The 16,631-nt window shown below is 47.2% G+C and overlaps 8 protein-coding genes across 8 annotated transcripts; 5 read left to right on the top strand and 3 right to left on the bottom strand.

The window, feature by feature from the left end:
• Positions 1–2,119: 2,119 nt before the first annotated feature.
• FSST1_001144 (tryptophan synthase beta subunit-like PLP-dependent enzyme) lies at positions 2,120–4,423 on the top strand (the record flags this gene model as incomplete). The annotated part of the gene is made up of 2 exons (XM_083225459.1): positions 2,120–2,707; positions 2,759–4,423. The coding sequence occupies 2 exons, from the start codon at positions 2,120–2,122 to the stop codon at positions 4,421–4,423; spliced, it is 2,253 nt and encodes a 750-aa protein (XP_083091326.1).
• A 1,366-nt stretch (positions 4,424–5,789) lies between these two features.
• FSST1_001143 (major facilitator superfamily domain-containing protein) lies at positions 5,790–7,405 on the top strand (the record flags this gene model as incomplete). Its single annotated transcript, XM_083225448.1, has 3 exons — positions 5,790–6,371; positions 6,420–7,045; positions 7,096–7,405. 3 exons carry the CDS (start codon positions 5,790–5,792, stop codon positions 7,403–7,405), a joined length of 1,518 nt encoding a protein of 505 aa, XP_083091325.1.
• A 279-nt stretch (positions 7,406–7,684) lies between these two features.
• FSST1_001142 (uncharacterized protein) lies at positions 7,685–8,961 on the top strand (the record flags this gene model as incomplete). Its single annotated transcript, XM_083225436.1, has 3 exons — positions 7,685–7,705; positions 7,758–7,988; positions 8,038–8,961. 3 exons carry the CDS (start codon positions 7,685–7,687, stop codon positions 8,959–8,961), a joined length of 1,176 nt encoding a protein of 391 aa, XP_083091324.1.
• Positions 8,962–9,307: 346 nt separating this feature from the next.
• On the top strand, positions 9,308–9,750 carry FSST1_001141 (uncharacterized protein; the record flags this gene model as incomplete). Its single annotated transcript, XM_083225425.1, has 4 exons — positions 9,308–9,310; positions 9,411–9,445; positions 9,503–9,584; positions 9,631–9,750. The coding sequence occupies 4 exons, from the start codon at positions 9,308–9,310 to the stop codon at positions 9,748–9,750; spliced, it is 240 nt and encodes a 79-aa protein (XP_083091323.1).
• Positions 9,751–10,054: 304 nt separating this feature from the next.
• On the bottom strand, positions 10,055–10,721 carry FSST1_001140 (uncharacterized protein; the record flags this gene model as incomplete). The annotated part of the gene is made up of 3 exons (XM_083225414.1): positions 10,055–10,590; positions 10,652–10,670; positions 10,716–10,721. The coding sequence occupies 3 exons, from the start codon at positions 10,719–10,721 to the stop codon at positions 10,055–10,057; spliced, it is 561 nt and encodes a 186-aa protein (XP_083091322.1).
• Positions 10,722–13,052: 2,331 nt separating this feature from the next.
• On the top strand, positions 13,053–13,718 carry FSST1_001139 (carbohydrate-binding family 9-like protein; the record flags this gene model as incomplete). The annotated part of the gene is made up of 1 exon (XM_083225403.1): positions 13,053–13,718. One exon carries the CDS (start codon positions 13,053–13,055, stop codon positions 13,716–13,718), a length of 666 nt encoding a protein of 221 aa, XP_083091321.1.
• A 626-nt stretch (positions 13,719–14,344) lies between these two features.
• On the bottom strand, positions 14,345–14,788 carry FSST1_001138 (uncharacterized protein; the record flags this gene model as incomplete). The annotated part of the gene is made up of 1 exon (XM_083225392.1): positions 14,345–14,788. The coding sequence occupies one exon, from the start codon at positions 14,786–14,788 to the stop codon at positions 14,345–14,347; it is 444 nt and encodes a 147-aa protein (XP_083091320.1).
• A 1,110-nt stretch (positions 14,789–15,898) lies between these two features.
• On the bottom strand, positions 15,899–16,631 carry FSST1_001137 (uncharacterized protein; the record flags this gene model as incomplete). The annotated part of the gene is made up of 3 exons (XM_083225381.1): positions 15,899–15,992; positions 16,046–16,266; positions 16,320–16,631. The coding sequence occupies 3 exons, from the start codon at positions 16,629–16,631 to the stop codon at positions 15,899–15,901; spliced, it is 627 nt and encodes a 208-aa protein (XP_083091319.1).

Genomic DNA, 16,631 nt, shown 5'->3' with positions numbered 1-16,631 from the left:
AGCAAGAGATTTGAGGGATGATTAAGGAACTGTATTTGGAGGGCGTATTTCGCCTGCGCAAAACTTACACTCAGTAGGTCAATTAGTAACTTGTAAGGACGAGATTCCTCGGAAATATCTCATATTGCACTGTCTGAATTGTTCCACACTTTAATAGACGCATGTTCTATCCCCCCGTTGAGTTGTGGTATTGGGACGGATCAACCTGGCATACACTTCAACCTTTTGGGCAAAATGAAGATGTCTTTCGGCTCAGAGCTGTAGGCGAATAGATCGACCCGATCATTTCTCTAGTGTTTCCCGAGTGCTGTGATACTATCCCAACCAACGGCTGACGATACGGGAGCAACATGCGATAAACCAAACGACAACAATTAATGCGCCGCTCCCTTCAAGTCAGGCCAACACGAACTTCATTTCAAGTTCACCACACTGTATATCATGAATGATAGTTGATACAATGAAAGCGTTCCAAAAACCCTCGTAAACCAATAGGTGCACAACTAATTCAGCCTGGAACCTCCGCCATTGAGGCGAGCCGGACGAGAAAAGGCCTAGTCTGTCGGGGATACGGAAAATCTGCGACTGTACGTAATGCCCTCGAGCATGGAAGGCAAGTAGGCCAGAGACTTCCTCCAGATCATCCAGATTCTCCAGATCAACCTCTGGCGGGCAAGCCTTTTCGAGTGTCATTTCAACCCTCAACGTCTGGTACAGTTGTGGGAGGGTCTCTCCAAGAAAGTTAGCTTTGTAAAGCCAAGAACCACTATGGTTCATCAACTAACTGACTCTTGGTATATCGGATGACCAACTCTCGAATCCTGGCTAGATTGATTGGGCGACAAGTAGTTGCAAGGTTGACTGACCAAGTTGTTCTGATGGTTGAAAGAGGAAGAAACAAATAGCCATTGCATGCAGCAATGTAGTTGTTTTACAATATTTGCGTGTAAGGATAGGTTTACTGTATAAACCTTGGACATTATAATCTCTAGTTGGGGTGTGAGGGATAAAGTCAGTTTAAGGCTTTGGAAATCATGTAGAATCACCAGAAAAACGTGCGCGTCTTGAAGTTTAGTTGTTGCTATAACTTACGTTCTTTCTTCAAAAGAGGTTATCATGCTGTGTGAATAGCTAGCTAGGCAGCTATTTATACTTCACAGCATGCGTGTATGTATCTTGATCAAGGTTGAGTTATTGTGGGCGCACCTTTACTGTTGTGATGTAGTATGTGCGCATCCGTGAGACGCGCTCTGCTGGTGTCTGAGCCATTTTATAATTAATCGCCCATTTTTTAAATAATACGTACTCTTTATCTGCACTTCTTCAATGGTAAACTTATTGTAGTTGGAGGGCGTGGCTCGTTGTATCGTCTGGAGCCTACCCACCAATACCTTCGGGTAGAACCATGAAAATGAGCCATATAATGATATCAAGGTGGAAATTACGTGTATGAAAGCAACGACACTGAACTATTCTGAAAAGTGCGTTTTCGAGACAGTACCCAAGAGTTTCTGCGCGATTGAGTCCGCCTTAACAGTCGTGACCGGATTGCGAAGAGACTCACCATTGACCTGCGAAATGAACACTCCTAATTTGGGAACTCGTGAAGAAGTGATTCTATAATGTTGAATCAGCAAACATATCTCCTTATAATCTTGGTTTGCCAGCAACTAACTGACTTGTTCCGATATGGCATTGGCAGGCATATGCTCTAGTCGGTTGACCTCGGAGGTGACTGCGGCATTGGGGCTGGCCTATTGCCAAGTTAACCTCCGAAATAGCTCGAAAGATTTGTGAAAAAGAGCAGATCCAGTATCGTAGACACATGAGCCTACATCGGCTATCAAGCAGTGTCGTCAACACCTTCTGCGTTAGCTTCGGCGGGGTTGTGTAATTTGTAGCCAGAAGGCGCGGTAACTTGTGCACGATATTTTATCCAGCTATAAATATAAAGGTGGCAGCCATTCTCGCAATCGGTTATATTTGAGACAAACAATTACCTCGTACAAATCATTGTTTGAACATTGTGCTGATATCCCACCACAGACACAGTTGGCCCTTGACAACATTCCCACCTTGGGTATTCTACATCATCCTCAATCGCGGGTCATACCTAGCAATGGCTTCTCGTCGACGTGTACACTTCAACCACGAAGCTAGGTCTTGGGTATCTCCTGGCTCTGTATCATCCCCAGCAGATATAGATCGGTTCCACAGAGGCCTTCCCAACTATGAACCAACCCCTCTCGTGAAGCTCGAGACTCTTGCAAAAGAGCTAGGCGTAGGCGCAGTTTATGTCAAGGATGAGACAAGTCGCTTCGGTCTTCCTGCGTTCAAGATCCTCGGTGCCTCTTGGGGTGCCTTCCGCTCCATAGCGGAGAAGTTGGGATTGCCTCTCGACTCAGATATTGAGATTGTTGGAGAAGCAGCCCAGTTACAACAGTTGACGTTGTATGCAGCGACTGAAGGGAATCATGGTCGTGCTGTGGCGCGCATGGGCTCAATCCTCGGTATTACGACGGAAATTCATGTACCAGCTTCTATGCATCACTCTACTGTCAAACTTATTGAGTCTGAAGGTGCAACCGTTATCATATCGAAAGGTCGGTATGAGGATGCCATGACTGAAGCCAAGTCTGCTTCCGAGAATGGACGAGGGATCATGGTTCAAGACACTGCCTTCGGTGACTACCATTCTGTTCCCCAGGTTAGTCAATCCCCAGTAATTGGAAATGACTAGTATCTAACGGCACCGCAGTGGATTGTTGATGGTTATGGAACCATGATGCGAGAAGTCGACAACCAATTGGGCTCAACCAATGCTGACTTGGTTGTCGCTCCCGTCGGTGTCGGCTCGTTCGCGCAATCCGTTGTTTCCCACTTCAAGAGGAAGGGTGCATCCACTTCAATTGTGACAGTCGAGCCAGACACAGCTGCATGCTTGTGGAAAAGTTTGGCAACGGGTGAGTTAACTGAGATCCCAACGACCACTACTATCATGGCTGGCCTCAATTGCGGCGCACCTTCGACTATCGCGTGGAAGCTCTTAAAACACGGCGTCGATGCAACTTTGACCGTGTCTGACTATGAGGCATACCAGTCTGTCCAGTACCTTCATTCGCATGGAATTGATGCTGGGCCTTGTGGTGGTTCGACGTTGGCTGCGCTGAGACGTCTGACGCCTACCGACAAGAGCCAGCTTGGACTGAATGATAAATCCACAATTGTTCTCTTCTGCACGGAACGCAGCCGGGATCATGATATACCCCACAGCGTCTCGCATAACGATCCCGTGGCGCTTACTCAGACTCTTGTTCAGATCAACTCAGCAAGCCCCGACTTGGGCTCTGCTCCTGGGCCAGGCGAAACAGCTATAGCTCGCTACATAGTGTCTTGGCTTGAGCATCGTGATATAGAGACTCACTGGATTGAGTATGCAAAAGGTCGCCCTTTTATTGTTGGTATCGCTCGCGGCTCAGGCGGTGGAAAGAGTCTCATGCTCAACGGGCACATCGATACTGTAACATTGATGGGTTACACTGACGATCCACTCAGCGGGAAGATTGTTGATGGGCGACTGTACGGCCGTGGATCTGCTGATATGAAGTCCGGCGTTGCGGCGGCTATGATTGCATTGGCCAATGCTAAGAAGCTCGATTTACGCGGTGACGTGATCCTCGCTGCTGTTGCTGATGAGGAAAACTTGAGCAAGGGTACGGAAGACGTCCTCCGAGCTGGATGGAGAGCGGATGCGGCGGTTGTATCGGAACCAACTGATCTCGAAATTAACCATGCCCATAAGGGATACTGTCATGTCGAGATCAAGGTATACGGACTGGCGGCTCATGGTTCGCGGGCAGATCTGGGAGTTGATGCCATTGTCAACGCCGGTCACTTTCTGGTCGAACTCGGTAGATACGCGAAGAAGCTGCGGGATGGTCCTGGTGATGGGACTCTTGGAACAGGTACTGCCCATGCATCAATCATTTCGGGCGGCGAAGAGGCGGCATCGTATCCTGCGGAATGCACAATCATTGCCGAACGTCGTACTATCACCGGAGAGAGCGACGAGGTTGTAAAGCAAGAGTTTGACGACATGATCGGGAAAGTCATGAAAGAGATTCCCGACTTCAAAGCAGAGGCGAAAATCGTCTTTAGTCGACCTCCTCAGTTCACTCCAATCGACCATCCCTTTACCCAGCTTGTCTCTGGCATTGTGGGCGAGGTACTCGGAGTGGAGGCCACCGTTGCTGGTGCTTTGTTCTGGACCGATTGTGCTCTTCTCTCCCAACAAGGCATTGTACCTCTTCTCTGGGGGCCTCGAGGTGAAGGGTTGCATTCTAAGGAAGAATGGGTAGACGTCAGTTCGATTGAGCGAGTTACTGATGGCTTGACGCGTATAGCAGCAGAATTTTGCAAATAGATTGAGGTCTCGCTTGCCCTTTGGACGTCTAAGTGAGACGACTTCCTAAGTACTGGGTTACAAAAATAAGTAGTCTACCCAAGGACTATAGTCTAAGTAATATAAACTGGCCTCCTAATTTCGTCTCTCATAACTTCAGCAGTCAGACTTTTTGATGCTTTGACGACTGCTTCAAAATTGTGATACGATCGAAAGCACATGTTGCACAGGGCTGTTTTACAGGTGATCGGCACTGGCTGCACCAGAATATCGACATGGATATGGAGAATCCTTCCACTGTCGAGGGGGATGTACTGCAGACAGCTGAAATGCGAGCCCTCGTATCATGCTGACTGAGTGAAACATTAGCTAGTCAAGAAATAAGTAAGCACAGGGATCCTGGAAGCTGACAGTCCTAGAGTTCATAGCCGTCCGAAAGGGTGGCTCCCGTCAAAGGCAACGTCGTGATACAGTGTCAGATTGACGGGTTTCAGATGAGATTCGTCGTCGAGTAACGATGCAGAGCTCAAGGACTGGTAACTGACTTGTTTGTTGGTGGCATTTGCTTGGCGCAAGCATCAATGCGGGGAGGTTTGCTTGTTTGATGTAACCAGACAAAGCCGAACAGAGATTAGAAAGGCTCGGGGCTGGTTACACCAAGGACAAACTCGAGACACAAAATGCGAATAGCTTCACGGGACAAGAGGTCAACGTAGCACCAACAGCCGTTATCGTCGCCAGAGCAAGGCCATTGGTGATAAATGGCCGGATTGCAGCCGTATATTGTTGCATGCCATGGATGTTCCACCCACTGAATATGACTTAGTTGAACTGATCTGATCCATTCTTCTTACTATCGCTTTATCGGAAGGTCGGTGCTGATGGGAGTCAAGATCTGCGGTTGTCACCCAGGTGCAATTAACAGGTGCCCTATCAGACTGGAGATGGGTGCCCAGAGCTAGGCTTAGGCTGCCTACCTACCTAGGCTATCAGTGATCCTTGACCCCGCGATAAGCTAAGACCAGGCCCAGACTACCTAAATCCGATAATTAAAGAGTGGAGGGGACGGGCCCGGGGAAGTAACGTCGCACTGATAGCGTTTATGTTACTGTCTTAGGGTCTCATCTCCCCTCCCGACCTACTTCCATCCTTCTCATCTATTTTGGGGAAGCTTACAGGTCTCGTGCCCCCAAATTCATCAAATTAGAACCTCTGCACATTTATTTATCTGTTCACTCCCTTCTACTTATCGACTCTTACTTTCTCCACCTCCGCCTTTTCAACGGCTTTAAAACAAAGCCAAACGCCCGCGTTACCCCAACGCCTATCTACTATCTTCTTTCTTCGGTCAATCAATCATTGACATTAATCGTCAAAGACAAAAACAATGTCTCAGGATCCGGCTACCGCGCCTTCCAAGGGCGGCATCTCTACTGATGCAGACTATCACGATGCTCAAACCAACATCGATCTGCCGCGTGGTTGGAAGTACCGACGACTCCATCTCTTCGGCAAGACTCTTCCCTGGTATGCTTCGCCGCGTATCCAGCTCGGAATGGTCGCTTTCGTCTGTTTCATGTGTCCTGGCATGTTCAACGCTCTCGGTGGTCTTGGTGGAGGTGGCAAAACTGACCCAACCCTGGCTGACAACATGAACACCGCGCTCTACGGCACTTTCGCTGTGGTTGGTATCTTTGGTGGCACTTTTGTCAACAAGCTCGGTATCAAAGCTTGTCTGAGCTTCGGTGGTGTAGGCTACGGTTTGTACGCCATCAGTCTTCTTGTTTCTGTTCACAAGCATGTTCCTGGCTTCAACATCTTTGCTGGTGTCTGGCTTGGTCTATGTGCTGCCCTGCTCTGGACCGCACAGGGTACCATCATGATCTCGTATCCTCATGAGAACAAGAAGGGAAAGTACTTCGCGTGGTTCTGGGGTATTTTCAACATGGGTGCTGTTATTGGCAGTTTGGTAGGTTGATCACATCCCCGTACCTTTACTCATACTGACTTGCTGTAGATTCCCCTGGGTGAAAACATCAACATCAAGGAAAACAAGACCGTCAGCGACGGAACCTACATTGGCTTCATCGTTCTCATGTTCTTCGGCGCCTTGCTCGCTCTTACTCTTTGCAATGCTGGTGACATCATCCGCAAGGATGGCTCCCGCGTTATTCTCATGAAGAACCCAACCTGGCAGAGTGAGCTTTGGGGTCTTTGGGAAACCCTTCGTTTCGAACCTTTTGTCGTCCTTCTCTTCCCCATGTTCTTCTCCTCCAACTGGTTTTACGTCTACCAACAGAATTCCGTTAATGGCGCCTACTTCAACACCCGAACAAAGGCGCTCAATGGCCTGCTGTACTGGCTGGCTCAGATTATTGCTGCAGTCATCTGGGGTTATCTTCTTGATATCGAGAGCATCAAACGTACCACCCGTGCCAAGGCCGCGTGGGTTGGTCTCTTTATCTTGACCTTTGTCATCTGGGGTGGCGGATACGCTTTCGAGAAGACTTACACTCGCGAGACTGTCGCTCCAGATTCAGGTTTTGTCCCCGGTGACTGGACAGACTCTGGTTACGCTGGACCCATGTTCCTGTACATCTTTTACGGTTTTTACGATGCTGCTTGGCAAGCCACCATTTACTGGTATATCCACCCCTCGTTATCTTAAGGAAATTTCCAAACTAACAATATAGGTTTATGGGAGCCCTGTCCAACTCTGGTCGACGATCTGCCAACTACGTCGGCTTCTACAAAGGTATCCAATCCGTTGGTGCCGCCGTCGTCAACCATCTTGATGCAAAGAAGATCTCGTACCGATCCGAGTTCATCAGCAACTGGGTTCTTCTTTCGGTCTCTCTTGTCATTGCTGCTCCTGTCATCCTTCTCAAGATTAAAGACCACGTGAGTACCGAAGAAGATCTCAAGGGCACTGATGAGACTATTGCCGATGTGTTGCCATCTGGCCACCCGGAGAAGAATCACGAGAGAACTAGCGTTGCTTAAGGGTTCAAGATGTCATTTATCTAGTGGGTCAAGAGCGTTTGGAGAGATTATCACATATGTGTGGGAAGTTGAGGGACTAGTAGTAACGAATCAATTGACGTACTTATCTTCAACACACTGTTGACACTGTATTATATTTGAATCGGAATATTGATCGACCGTCTTAGGCAAAGTACTTGTGCCGCATAAATAATTGGGGCAGCGTAAGCAGCAACCTGGTTGTTGCCTCCTCATTATCAAATTTCCCCTCCTTTGCTTGCTCTCCAATCATACCCAAATATGGCCTTGAGATCTATTTTCGTAAGAAATCATCCACGTCGTCAGTTAAAAGAAAGAAGCTTATTAAGTTCAGACAGTTTTGGCCCTTGGGATATTCGCCTCTTTCGTTTTCGAGAGGATCAACTTGCTAAAAACATTCTACGCGAATGCACCAACGCGGTTGACCAAGATTAATAACATTGGCGCTCACGAAGTCAAATTTTCGGAACGCATAAGGAGCTGTGAGGATGTGTTACTCATTGAGAAGCATCATCTTGCAATTCTTGCCTGTGACGGGGGCCGTGAACGGTACAACACAGTCATGGTACGTGGACCTTCCGGGCTTAGGTGCAAGCCATTACTGACGGCCAAAGGGTATATTTGCTGGTAATGTGACCGAAAATGCAAAACTCTGGGTACATTACTATGAGGCCGCGGGAGAAGAGTCTCTCAAGCCCATCTCACTTACCGGGTTTCCAAATGCGAACGACTTTCATTCATTAGGCCTAGCCTTTGATCAACAAACATCGAATCTTTTCGTCACAAACCACGCTCAGGCAGGACCGCGGATCGAAATGTTCAATCTGGATATTGATTCTCTGACGGCTCACTACATCCAGACGATAGAGCATCCCCTGATTCATGGACCTAATTCAATCGCAATCATCAATGGCCAAGAATTCTACGTCAGTAACGACCATTACATAACCAAACGGCAGTCAGTCCTGGTCAGCAACTTCGAGACATATCTGGGTACTCCCACTGGCACCGTTGTTCACGTATCCCTCAAAGGATCAGAAGTCCAAGCCAAAGTCGTCGCAAGAATTCCCTTTGCAAATGGCATCGAAATCCTCAACAGCTCTACCGTTGCAGTAGCGTCTTCCTCCCGAGCAGCTGTGTATTTCTTTGACACACCTGATCCCACTACCTTGAAGTACAAATCCAAGATCATGTTACCATTTCTCCCGGATAACCTCTCTGGATACGGTGACAAGTTGATGATTGCGGGACATGCGCATATGCCTTCTTTGGTAAAGTTTACGCAGTCACGACGCATCTGTAACGACCCAGTTGAGTATGAACGTGCGAATTCCAAGACCAAGGAGTACTGTGAGACAGCCGAGGCAACTTCTTGGGCCGCTGAGTGGAGTGAGGGTGAGGGCCTGAAGAACCTTTATGTTGATACGGAATACCCATCAAGCTCGACTGTTGTCAAGGGTGGGGGAGTGGGGATAATGACGGGTCTTTATGCCAAGGGAATTCTGGTTTGGCGGGACGTCAGTTCCAATCCCAGTTAGTATGATACCAAGAAACACTCGGAGAATTAGATACGGGAAATGGTTGTGCTTGACTTGATTGTTGATCCTTGATGAAATGTTTGTTGGTGGGACATGGTTATGTGGAAAGACGCTGATAACATGTGTGAGTCGCTTATCGATCGGTCTAGACTCTTTCATCAGATGACTAATGCGGTCTTAATTGGTAACACCCCCACCACGTCTGGATTTTTTCCCTTTTTCTCTCTTCCACGATAAATTCCCCACCACCAGGACCCTGAATATTCGTTCAAACAGCGTCCTCGACTTTTCAACAGTTGTTTGATGCCATTATAAACCTTCTCTCAACCAAACTCCAAAACTCAAAATGGTACGTTATAAACCGCCTCCGACTTTTATCCTCATCGGTTGTCGTCCTGTCTTGGCGACTAACTACATTGTTTTCGCATGCTAAATCGTGAAATTTACAGCCTATCAGCAAGAAGGACAGAAGAAACAAGGAGCAGTAAGCCTCAAATGCTTTCCCGGTCATCCTAGAGCATTGTGTTGACATCTGATACAGCAAGAGGGCAGATGCCGCCGGAACTCGTGCTCCTGTGAAGGCCAACGGTCTACCTGTCAAGGCCCCCAAGCCCACCTCCATCGTATGTGATTTCTATATGAGTGGTAATTCTTAACTGACGCAACTAGTGCCAAAACTGTCGCAAGGAGATTGTTAACACGAACAAGCTCCAGCTCGAGGTGCACGCTGAGACACACGATGCGAAGCTGTGGCCCAAGGAGAAGTGCTGGCCCAACGATTTCCAGTAGATCATGGATTCCCCGATACCCAAATTTGGTGGGTGACGGCAGAAGAGCATGCATCGCGAGAATATCGCCTGGAGATATGTGCTTCTGGAGTTGGAGGGTAATGATATGATTCATGAATGTCTTTAGACTAACGGCAAAAATAACAAATCCGGCGTTTCGTGTATCAAAATCCAGTCTCTTTGGAACATGATGAAACAGGGTCGACGTGACTAATATCCATCCACCTCCCCTCTTTCAGAAAGTGGCGTCAGCGAAACAGCAAGTATCTTTTGAGACGATGTGCTGCTAACCCTTTAACTCGGCCCTATAACGTCTCCGTATGAAGGTCGACAGTAAAAACCCCCGGCGATCCTTCGAGTTCTAGAGGTTCGTTTAACCTCTTCATGGAGAATATTTCACGCTTGACGTATATACCATCATCGTTCGTTGGCAAATAAAAGGATATTTCTCTCCCTATCAGGCCGTCAGGTCCGGACTTTACTGGGCCAACGACAAAATGTCGAACTCTGATATCGTCGGCAGGCATGTCATGGTACTGCGTTGAGTGTTCCCCAGCTGTGACGCCATGTTCGAGATCGATGATCCGCTGTGCAACAACTTGCAACGTATGGCTATTCCAAAGACTCTCTTGCGCTGCGCAGAGCACGCTCATCAAGCGAAGGCCCTCCATTCGAGTTTGAAAATCCCGACATTTGATGGCCACGAAGAAGAGAAAAGGCGCGAAGCCCATTTCAAAATGAAATTCGGCCTTTGCAGGCCTGGTTCTCAATCCGGCGACTTCGTTAGCGCCCTTGACCATTTCTTTAAAATTGGGAATGAATTCATCGTAATCTGTCTCCTCTGTTGTAAAGATAACAGTCGAGAGGACGGTACAGACGTGATAAAGCTGAAATGGCCATACTCGTGAGATTTTTGCTTGACTTGATTTAACTGTCGTTTCGGATTCGAATCTTTCGAATGCGGACTTCCATTGTGACAGATATTGATGTATCATCTTTTGTTCAACAAGTATTTCTGGTGGACTCAGTTGATACCTCATCTTACCCAACCGATACTCCCCGGTCTGTCGAAAGAGTTGTATAGTCTGATTATAAATAGCGTCGATAGAAACTTGGGCTTCGAAATAAGATGAAAATGACGAAGTAATTGCTGAGCTTGGTTGCGTCAAGGCAGGGCAATTGGCCAAAGGTTGTGAATCCCCAAAGTAAAAAGGCAATATTGAAAGGCGCCGGAACACCGGCATCAGAAAATGCATGACCCATTCTGGTACATCAGAAGAACCAATAAGATTTAAACCATGGTAACAATGCCGAATGGCAACATCACTATTTGAATGCAGGACCTCGATACAAACAAACAGGAGGCACGTTAACAAGGTTATTACCAAATCCGGACTCCCGGGGCTTCGGAGATCGCGAATAGCTGCGTTATAATGCTTCAAAGCAACAACGTTTCTCTGTGCAGCAAGTGCCGAAGATCTATCCGGGCTGTGGCGGTTCTCGAACAGCGAGCTAATAGTCATGACAGAGTGCCTGACACACTCATTGAATTCAGAAAATTGAAGGACGATATGGGTCCAGAAGTAGGGATCGATAGGGCCTGATAGAGAAGGCGCTACAACCTTGCAGAAGAACTCTATGCCTCTCGACTCGCTTTTGGCCGTATTTCCGAGTACGTGATTCCGTGGTTGTATGAGTTGAAGTTGAGACGGCCTTGTTTGATCGGAAAAATTGAGCCCCTGACATACCCGCCCACCGATGACGCATCGCTGACATGAGGGTTTGCCTTCATCGCATTTCACTTTGCGGGCCTTGCATGTCAAACAACCAGATCGCACTTTACGGCTCCCCTTGCGCGGCATGGCTGAAGATGGCGATTCGTTGATGGCAAATTGTTGACAATACAAGCTTGATAAAAATAGGAATAAGGGGAAGTGGATAATGATCCTCGTGATACGTTAACGAGCCAATCAGAAGTCATAAACCCGTTGAAGCTGGCAATGATATGGCATTGGCATCTGATATTGGTTTTATCACGAGTGTGCCGATGGGTGTTGAAAAGTACAAAGATCTGGACTGACAAAGATTCGAACATTTATTTATTCCCCGTTTGCTACTACAGATAAGTTAAGTTGCCCTCTGACTGAATCAAACAATTTGCTAATATCGCTGGATATCGTTAGACAATTCACCGTGATAAGAAAGTTCAGCTAAACATCCGGATTTGTATTCACGTAAAACTACCTAGCTATCAGACTTTGAGGAGAGCCCATCCGAATCAGATCAAATTCATGTAAAAACGTGGGGGTAGTGTCAACTACCCAAAAAGTAAGACAAAAAACATACAACACCGGGGATTCGCTGGTCGTCACCGACCCAACTACTAATCCAGCGCTTCGCAGCTTGACTATGGGAGAGCGGACGGGATCCCGTATTTTCTACGAGCTATGGTCGTATGTGCTAGTTTGTCCAAGATAGTTGCAATATGAAAGAATGATGGTGCTCATTTTCGATTTGTGGGATGCCACTTATCTGAAGCTTATCGCTTCAAAGGGGATGAGGCTCTTTGTGGCGTCTATCCGTGCTCGCCATCTATTTGATATCAAAGTTAATGTCAACTTCAAGGTAGCCAGTATATGAACCAGTGCTGAAGGATCAGATAGACTCAGCCGGTCACTCATATTCATGGCACGGCTCATTTAATGGGAAATTTAAATGTTGACACTGGGTCCATCATACTCATGCAGCCTTGAAACGACACCCGGACGTGATAAAATCAAAAGAAGATGGGTTTTTTGTACTATTCCATCCGATAGGAATGTCTTCTATGCATGTAACATACGGTTGACGGCTTACCCAGCCACCCAGTAAAAGTCGCGTAAGCCGAGCACATCTAGAATAGGTAGGTAGCCAATTCATAGAATGTCTTACATAAAAATGATTCCTCGATCCGGAGGACAAGGGGGAACTGACATCCCGTCATCCCGTCCTTCCCCACCCCCAGTTAGCAGTCAATAAGGCGTGGTCACGAGTGTCCTTTGGTTACCCCAAAAGTCAAACACATTTCCAATTGCTACGTTGCAAATCATCAAATGTTCCTTCCTCCTACTGCAATGCAACCAATCACTTTCAGTAATCATTTGAGAAAATACGAGGAAGGTGCATCCTGAAGGAATGGGGATCGTCAGGATCCATTTGGGGTCCAAACTGCAAAGATCAATAAAATATTCATAACAAACCAAGTGTCCTATCGTACCCTATCGTCGCGCCATCTTCTCGTATCACTTTCTCACTGCTTCAAAAATGCACTGCCTTATTCTCCTGACCGCTGCGTCTCTCGCTGTGGCTCACGTTCCTTCAGTCAGCGTGCCCCCGTGTCCCAAATACGGCACCGTCAAGTTTTCCAAATCTGTCCCCGACGGTGATCCTTTTCCGCGTACCGAAGTCGATCTCTGCTACACAGACACCGCTTTGTCCCTACAATTCACGGCCCTAGACGAAAAATACTTTTGCTTCAACGAATCCCAAGGAACGAACGACGATATCTGGGCTTACGAAGTTGTCGAGGCGTTCATCTACAAGGGAACCGACGATCCGCAGACCTATCTCGAGTACGAAATCAATCCCAACAACGTAACCTACCAAGCCTTTGTCTACAATCCCTCCAAAATTCGTGCTGAAGGCGCTCCGTTCGACCATTTCTTTATCTCGAACCCTAAGGGTGATGGATTTGCGGCAGAGACACAATTGAGCAGGCGGGCAAAGAAGTGGGTGAGCAAGGCACAGATTCCGCTGGGTTTGTTTAACGTCGATCCTGGATGTGCACGCGGTACAAAGTGGAGGATGAATTTCTTTCGCACAGTCACGAGTCCCAAGATGTTTCCCGATCAAGACCTCGGTGGCTGGAGCTCACCCGACAAAGCCAGTTTTCACATTACCAAGTTCTTTGGCCATGTGAACTTTGTGTAGTTGGGAGAGGCTATTACGAGACAAGACTGAGTTAGCCGAATATCAAAATTGATGTATTCTTAATCTCTTGCATATGTGAATCGAGAGCACATGTAGTTGTTGGTCTGCAAAGATGATCACCTCCACCCGATCCAGATCCTTGGGTCGCCAGGGTTGATCAATGACAAGGTTAAATACTTTAAAGAGGCAAAGCTAAAAGGTGTACTTTCTCACCGCGTTCACAGATAACACACTTCCATGTCAATTCTGCCTAACTACGTCGAGTCAGAGACAGTTTAAGACGACCGCCTTTGAACAAAATGGAAACAGGCCCCTGGGAAAAGCAAAGGCAGCCATCACGACATGGACAGAGAAAGGGAAATTCAGATGTATACTATGGTCGTTTAAAGCAGGCAATAAAAGAGTGTATTTGTGGTTTTAACATAAGAACGGATCAAACCCGTCGTGAGGCCGGGAACCAGACGCTGCACAGAAGGGAGATGTAGTACTTCTCGTAAGCTGAAGTAGGCCCTCTCAAAAGATTGAAGAAAGGAGGCCTAGAGGGAAAAGTCAACGCCAAAGGAGAAGGAGAAAGATACAGCAAGAGGACCAATACCAAGAGGTAGGGATGCAGGCTTTGCCTACACCTAGAATTTGCAGCTTGCCATCCGGTTGTTGTATCGTTGGGCCATGGCACGCAACGAATTCTTCAGGCGATTGTTGGCGGTCATTTCGTCACGTCTTCGCTCGAGAGTCTCCAAGTAGTCACGACGCTCTTCTTGTGTGAGCTCGCTCAGAGGGCAGTCCAGTTCCAAGTCGCTGGGCAGCGGGAAAAGGGCTTTTGATTCTTCCAAGGCCTCCTTCAACTTGGTGTGGTCCCAAGGCTCGGAGAGATAGATAGCCACCTTCTGTGTAGCCTTCAACTTCTTCTCCTTCATAGGCTTGTTGAACCTGTTTGCTTGCTTCGTCTGAGTGGAGATGCTCAAACAGTCTGACTTATGCTTGAGCATCTTGGCCTTCAAGCGGGGGGAGGTGCGGCGACGCATGTTGTTGGATAGTTTCTTGTTGCTATTGGCGGTGTTGGAAAGCATGTTGATTCGGAATGGTGTTGTTTGGCGAATCTGGGAGTGCTGTTGATGTTTGTGTAGATGTAAAGTGAAAGGGTCAGGACGAAGGCGATATCGTGTTTATTTTATGCCTAAGACAGCTCTTCTAATTATTGATCTCAAAGACAAAGTTGATAATAATTGAAACCTAGAGACAAAATAAGTTCAGTACATGGGTTGCTGTGAGGAAAGACGTTGTCGAAATCATAGGTACCTGCCTTGGTAGTTAACAAAATGAGGCAAAATGTACTTGCCTCTGCCTTCCGGGTTTTACAACGCCAAGTTTTCTGTTCTAAGTAAAAAGATGAATGGAATGTCAGTCTGTCTAGATACTAAGTACAGTCAGGATGTTGGAGTATTCTTGTGTAAATGCGTCTTGGTATACCAAACTGCTTCCGCAGGTCTTGTCAAATGCTTCAAAACTCAAATCCCCCTTATACCATGGTAAGGTTAAAATACAGTTAGTAGCGGGCATTAATTAGATTAAATTACGGCAACTTTATCTTAATTCCCTCAAGGCTAGCAATTAAGCTCGTCTTGGTAAATTCAGTTTTTTTGTTTTCCCCCGAAATAGACTCAATCATGTCAAGCTTTTCCTTTACACTCTAGGCAGTAACCTCTCACTACACAGCTAAATGGGTATTCAAACGAATAGGCGGCGCCTTACTCTTGCTGACACAAAAGGCTAAACAAGTGCGAACATTTATTAACATTTGACGGCGAGGAGTCATGAAGAAGAACCGAGAATAGCATCTGCTGACTTTTGACTTCCTACAAGTTGCGTGAATACCTGCTTATTGATGACTCATGGCAGAGCGGAGAAGGGTACGGAAATCCATCAAATGCTCTAATCGCCGAGATTGCGAATCGCGTTACGGTTTACGCACAGCTTTCGGCAAACCATTCTGTATGATAATCTTGGTAATTGACTTCTCTGGGTGAGAACATATCGCCAAGAAGTTCAAACGCGACGTCTTTGCACGTTTCCAATGTTCCTTTTCATCTCTTCCCAAACTAAGATCTCCTTTGAGTCTCAGAAAGGCATTGAGTGACTTGTGCAAGGCAGTCGGGAATGGGGATCTAGATGGGGTTGTCTCAGATGGGAATCTGACTGTTCGCATTCTGCCTCTGCTTTCGATAAAACCTCGTCTCGTAAACCGTCCATGCAAAGAGAATATAGTTAACAAGGCTGCGAATCATAAGCACATCTTGTCTATCTCCCAGGAATGGTTCAATACTTGCGCTAGTATCGCCAGCAAAGCGATCATGATGGATTCAGAAGTTCTCCCCCAGACTTGGTAGTTCTCGAGGTGGTAAATAAGAATGGCAAAGCACGCCGTCGCACCAAGCGCAATAACGAGTTCCATGACCGCATTAACAGTTGGAGGAACGGAGGACATCGAGTGCGTGGCACGACGCACAGAAATGTTGATGACGACAGACCAAATGGCTGCCACGCATGCCTATAGAGCGTCAGTTTCGTGGCCCAGGATGGGAGAATAGGATGTGAACATACAACTGGGAGAGCAGCCCAGAGCCGCCAAGAACATGGTACATTATCAGGACATGTCTGTGACCTGATTGACCACCAAATGCTCAAGATAATAATGACTACCGGAACAGCAATGTTGAAAGATCGCGCTGTGGTGACAGCCCAGTTTTGACGTGGAGATCGTTGATATGGCTGCTGGGTTTGGTAATATGTGTATGTGGGCGGCGGCGCATTGTACTGCGGTGGATATTGTTGCTGATGAGGCGGGTATTGTTGATATTGTTGTTGGTATTGCTGCTGCTGGTTACCATACGAATAATCTTGAGGCCCAGCCAT

The sequence above is a fragment of the Fusarium sambucinum genome, chromosome IV, assembly GCF_050947815.1.
Source record: "Fusarium sambucinum isolate potato_lamoka chromosome IV, whole genome shotgun sequence".
NCBI classification, from domain to species: Eukaryota; Fungi; Ascomycota; class Sordariomycetes; order Hypocreales; family Nectriaceae; genus Fusarium; species Fusarium sambucinum.
This window is presented reverse-complemented; position numbering and strand designations above follow the sequence as displayed.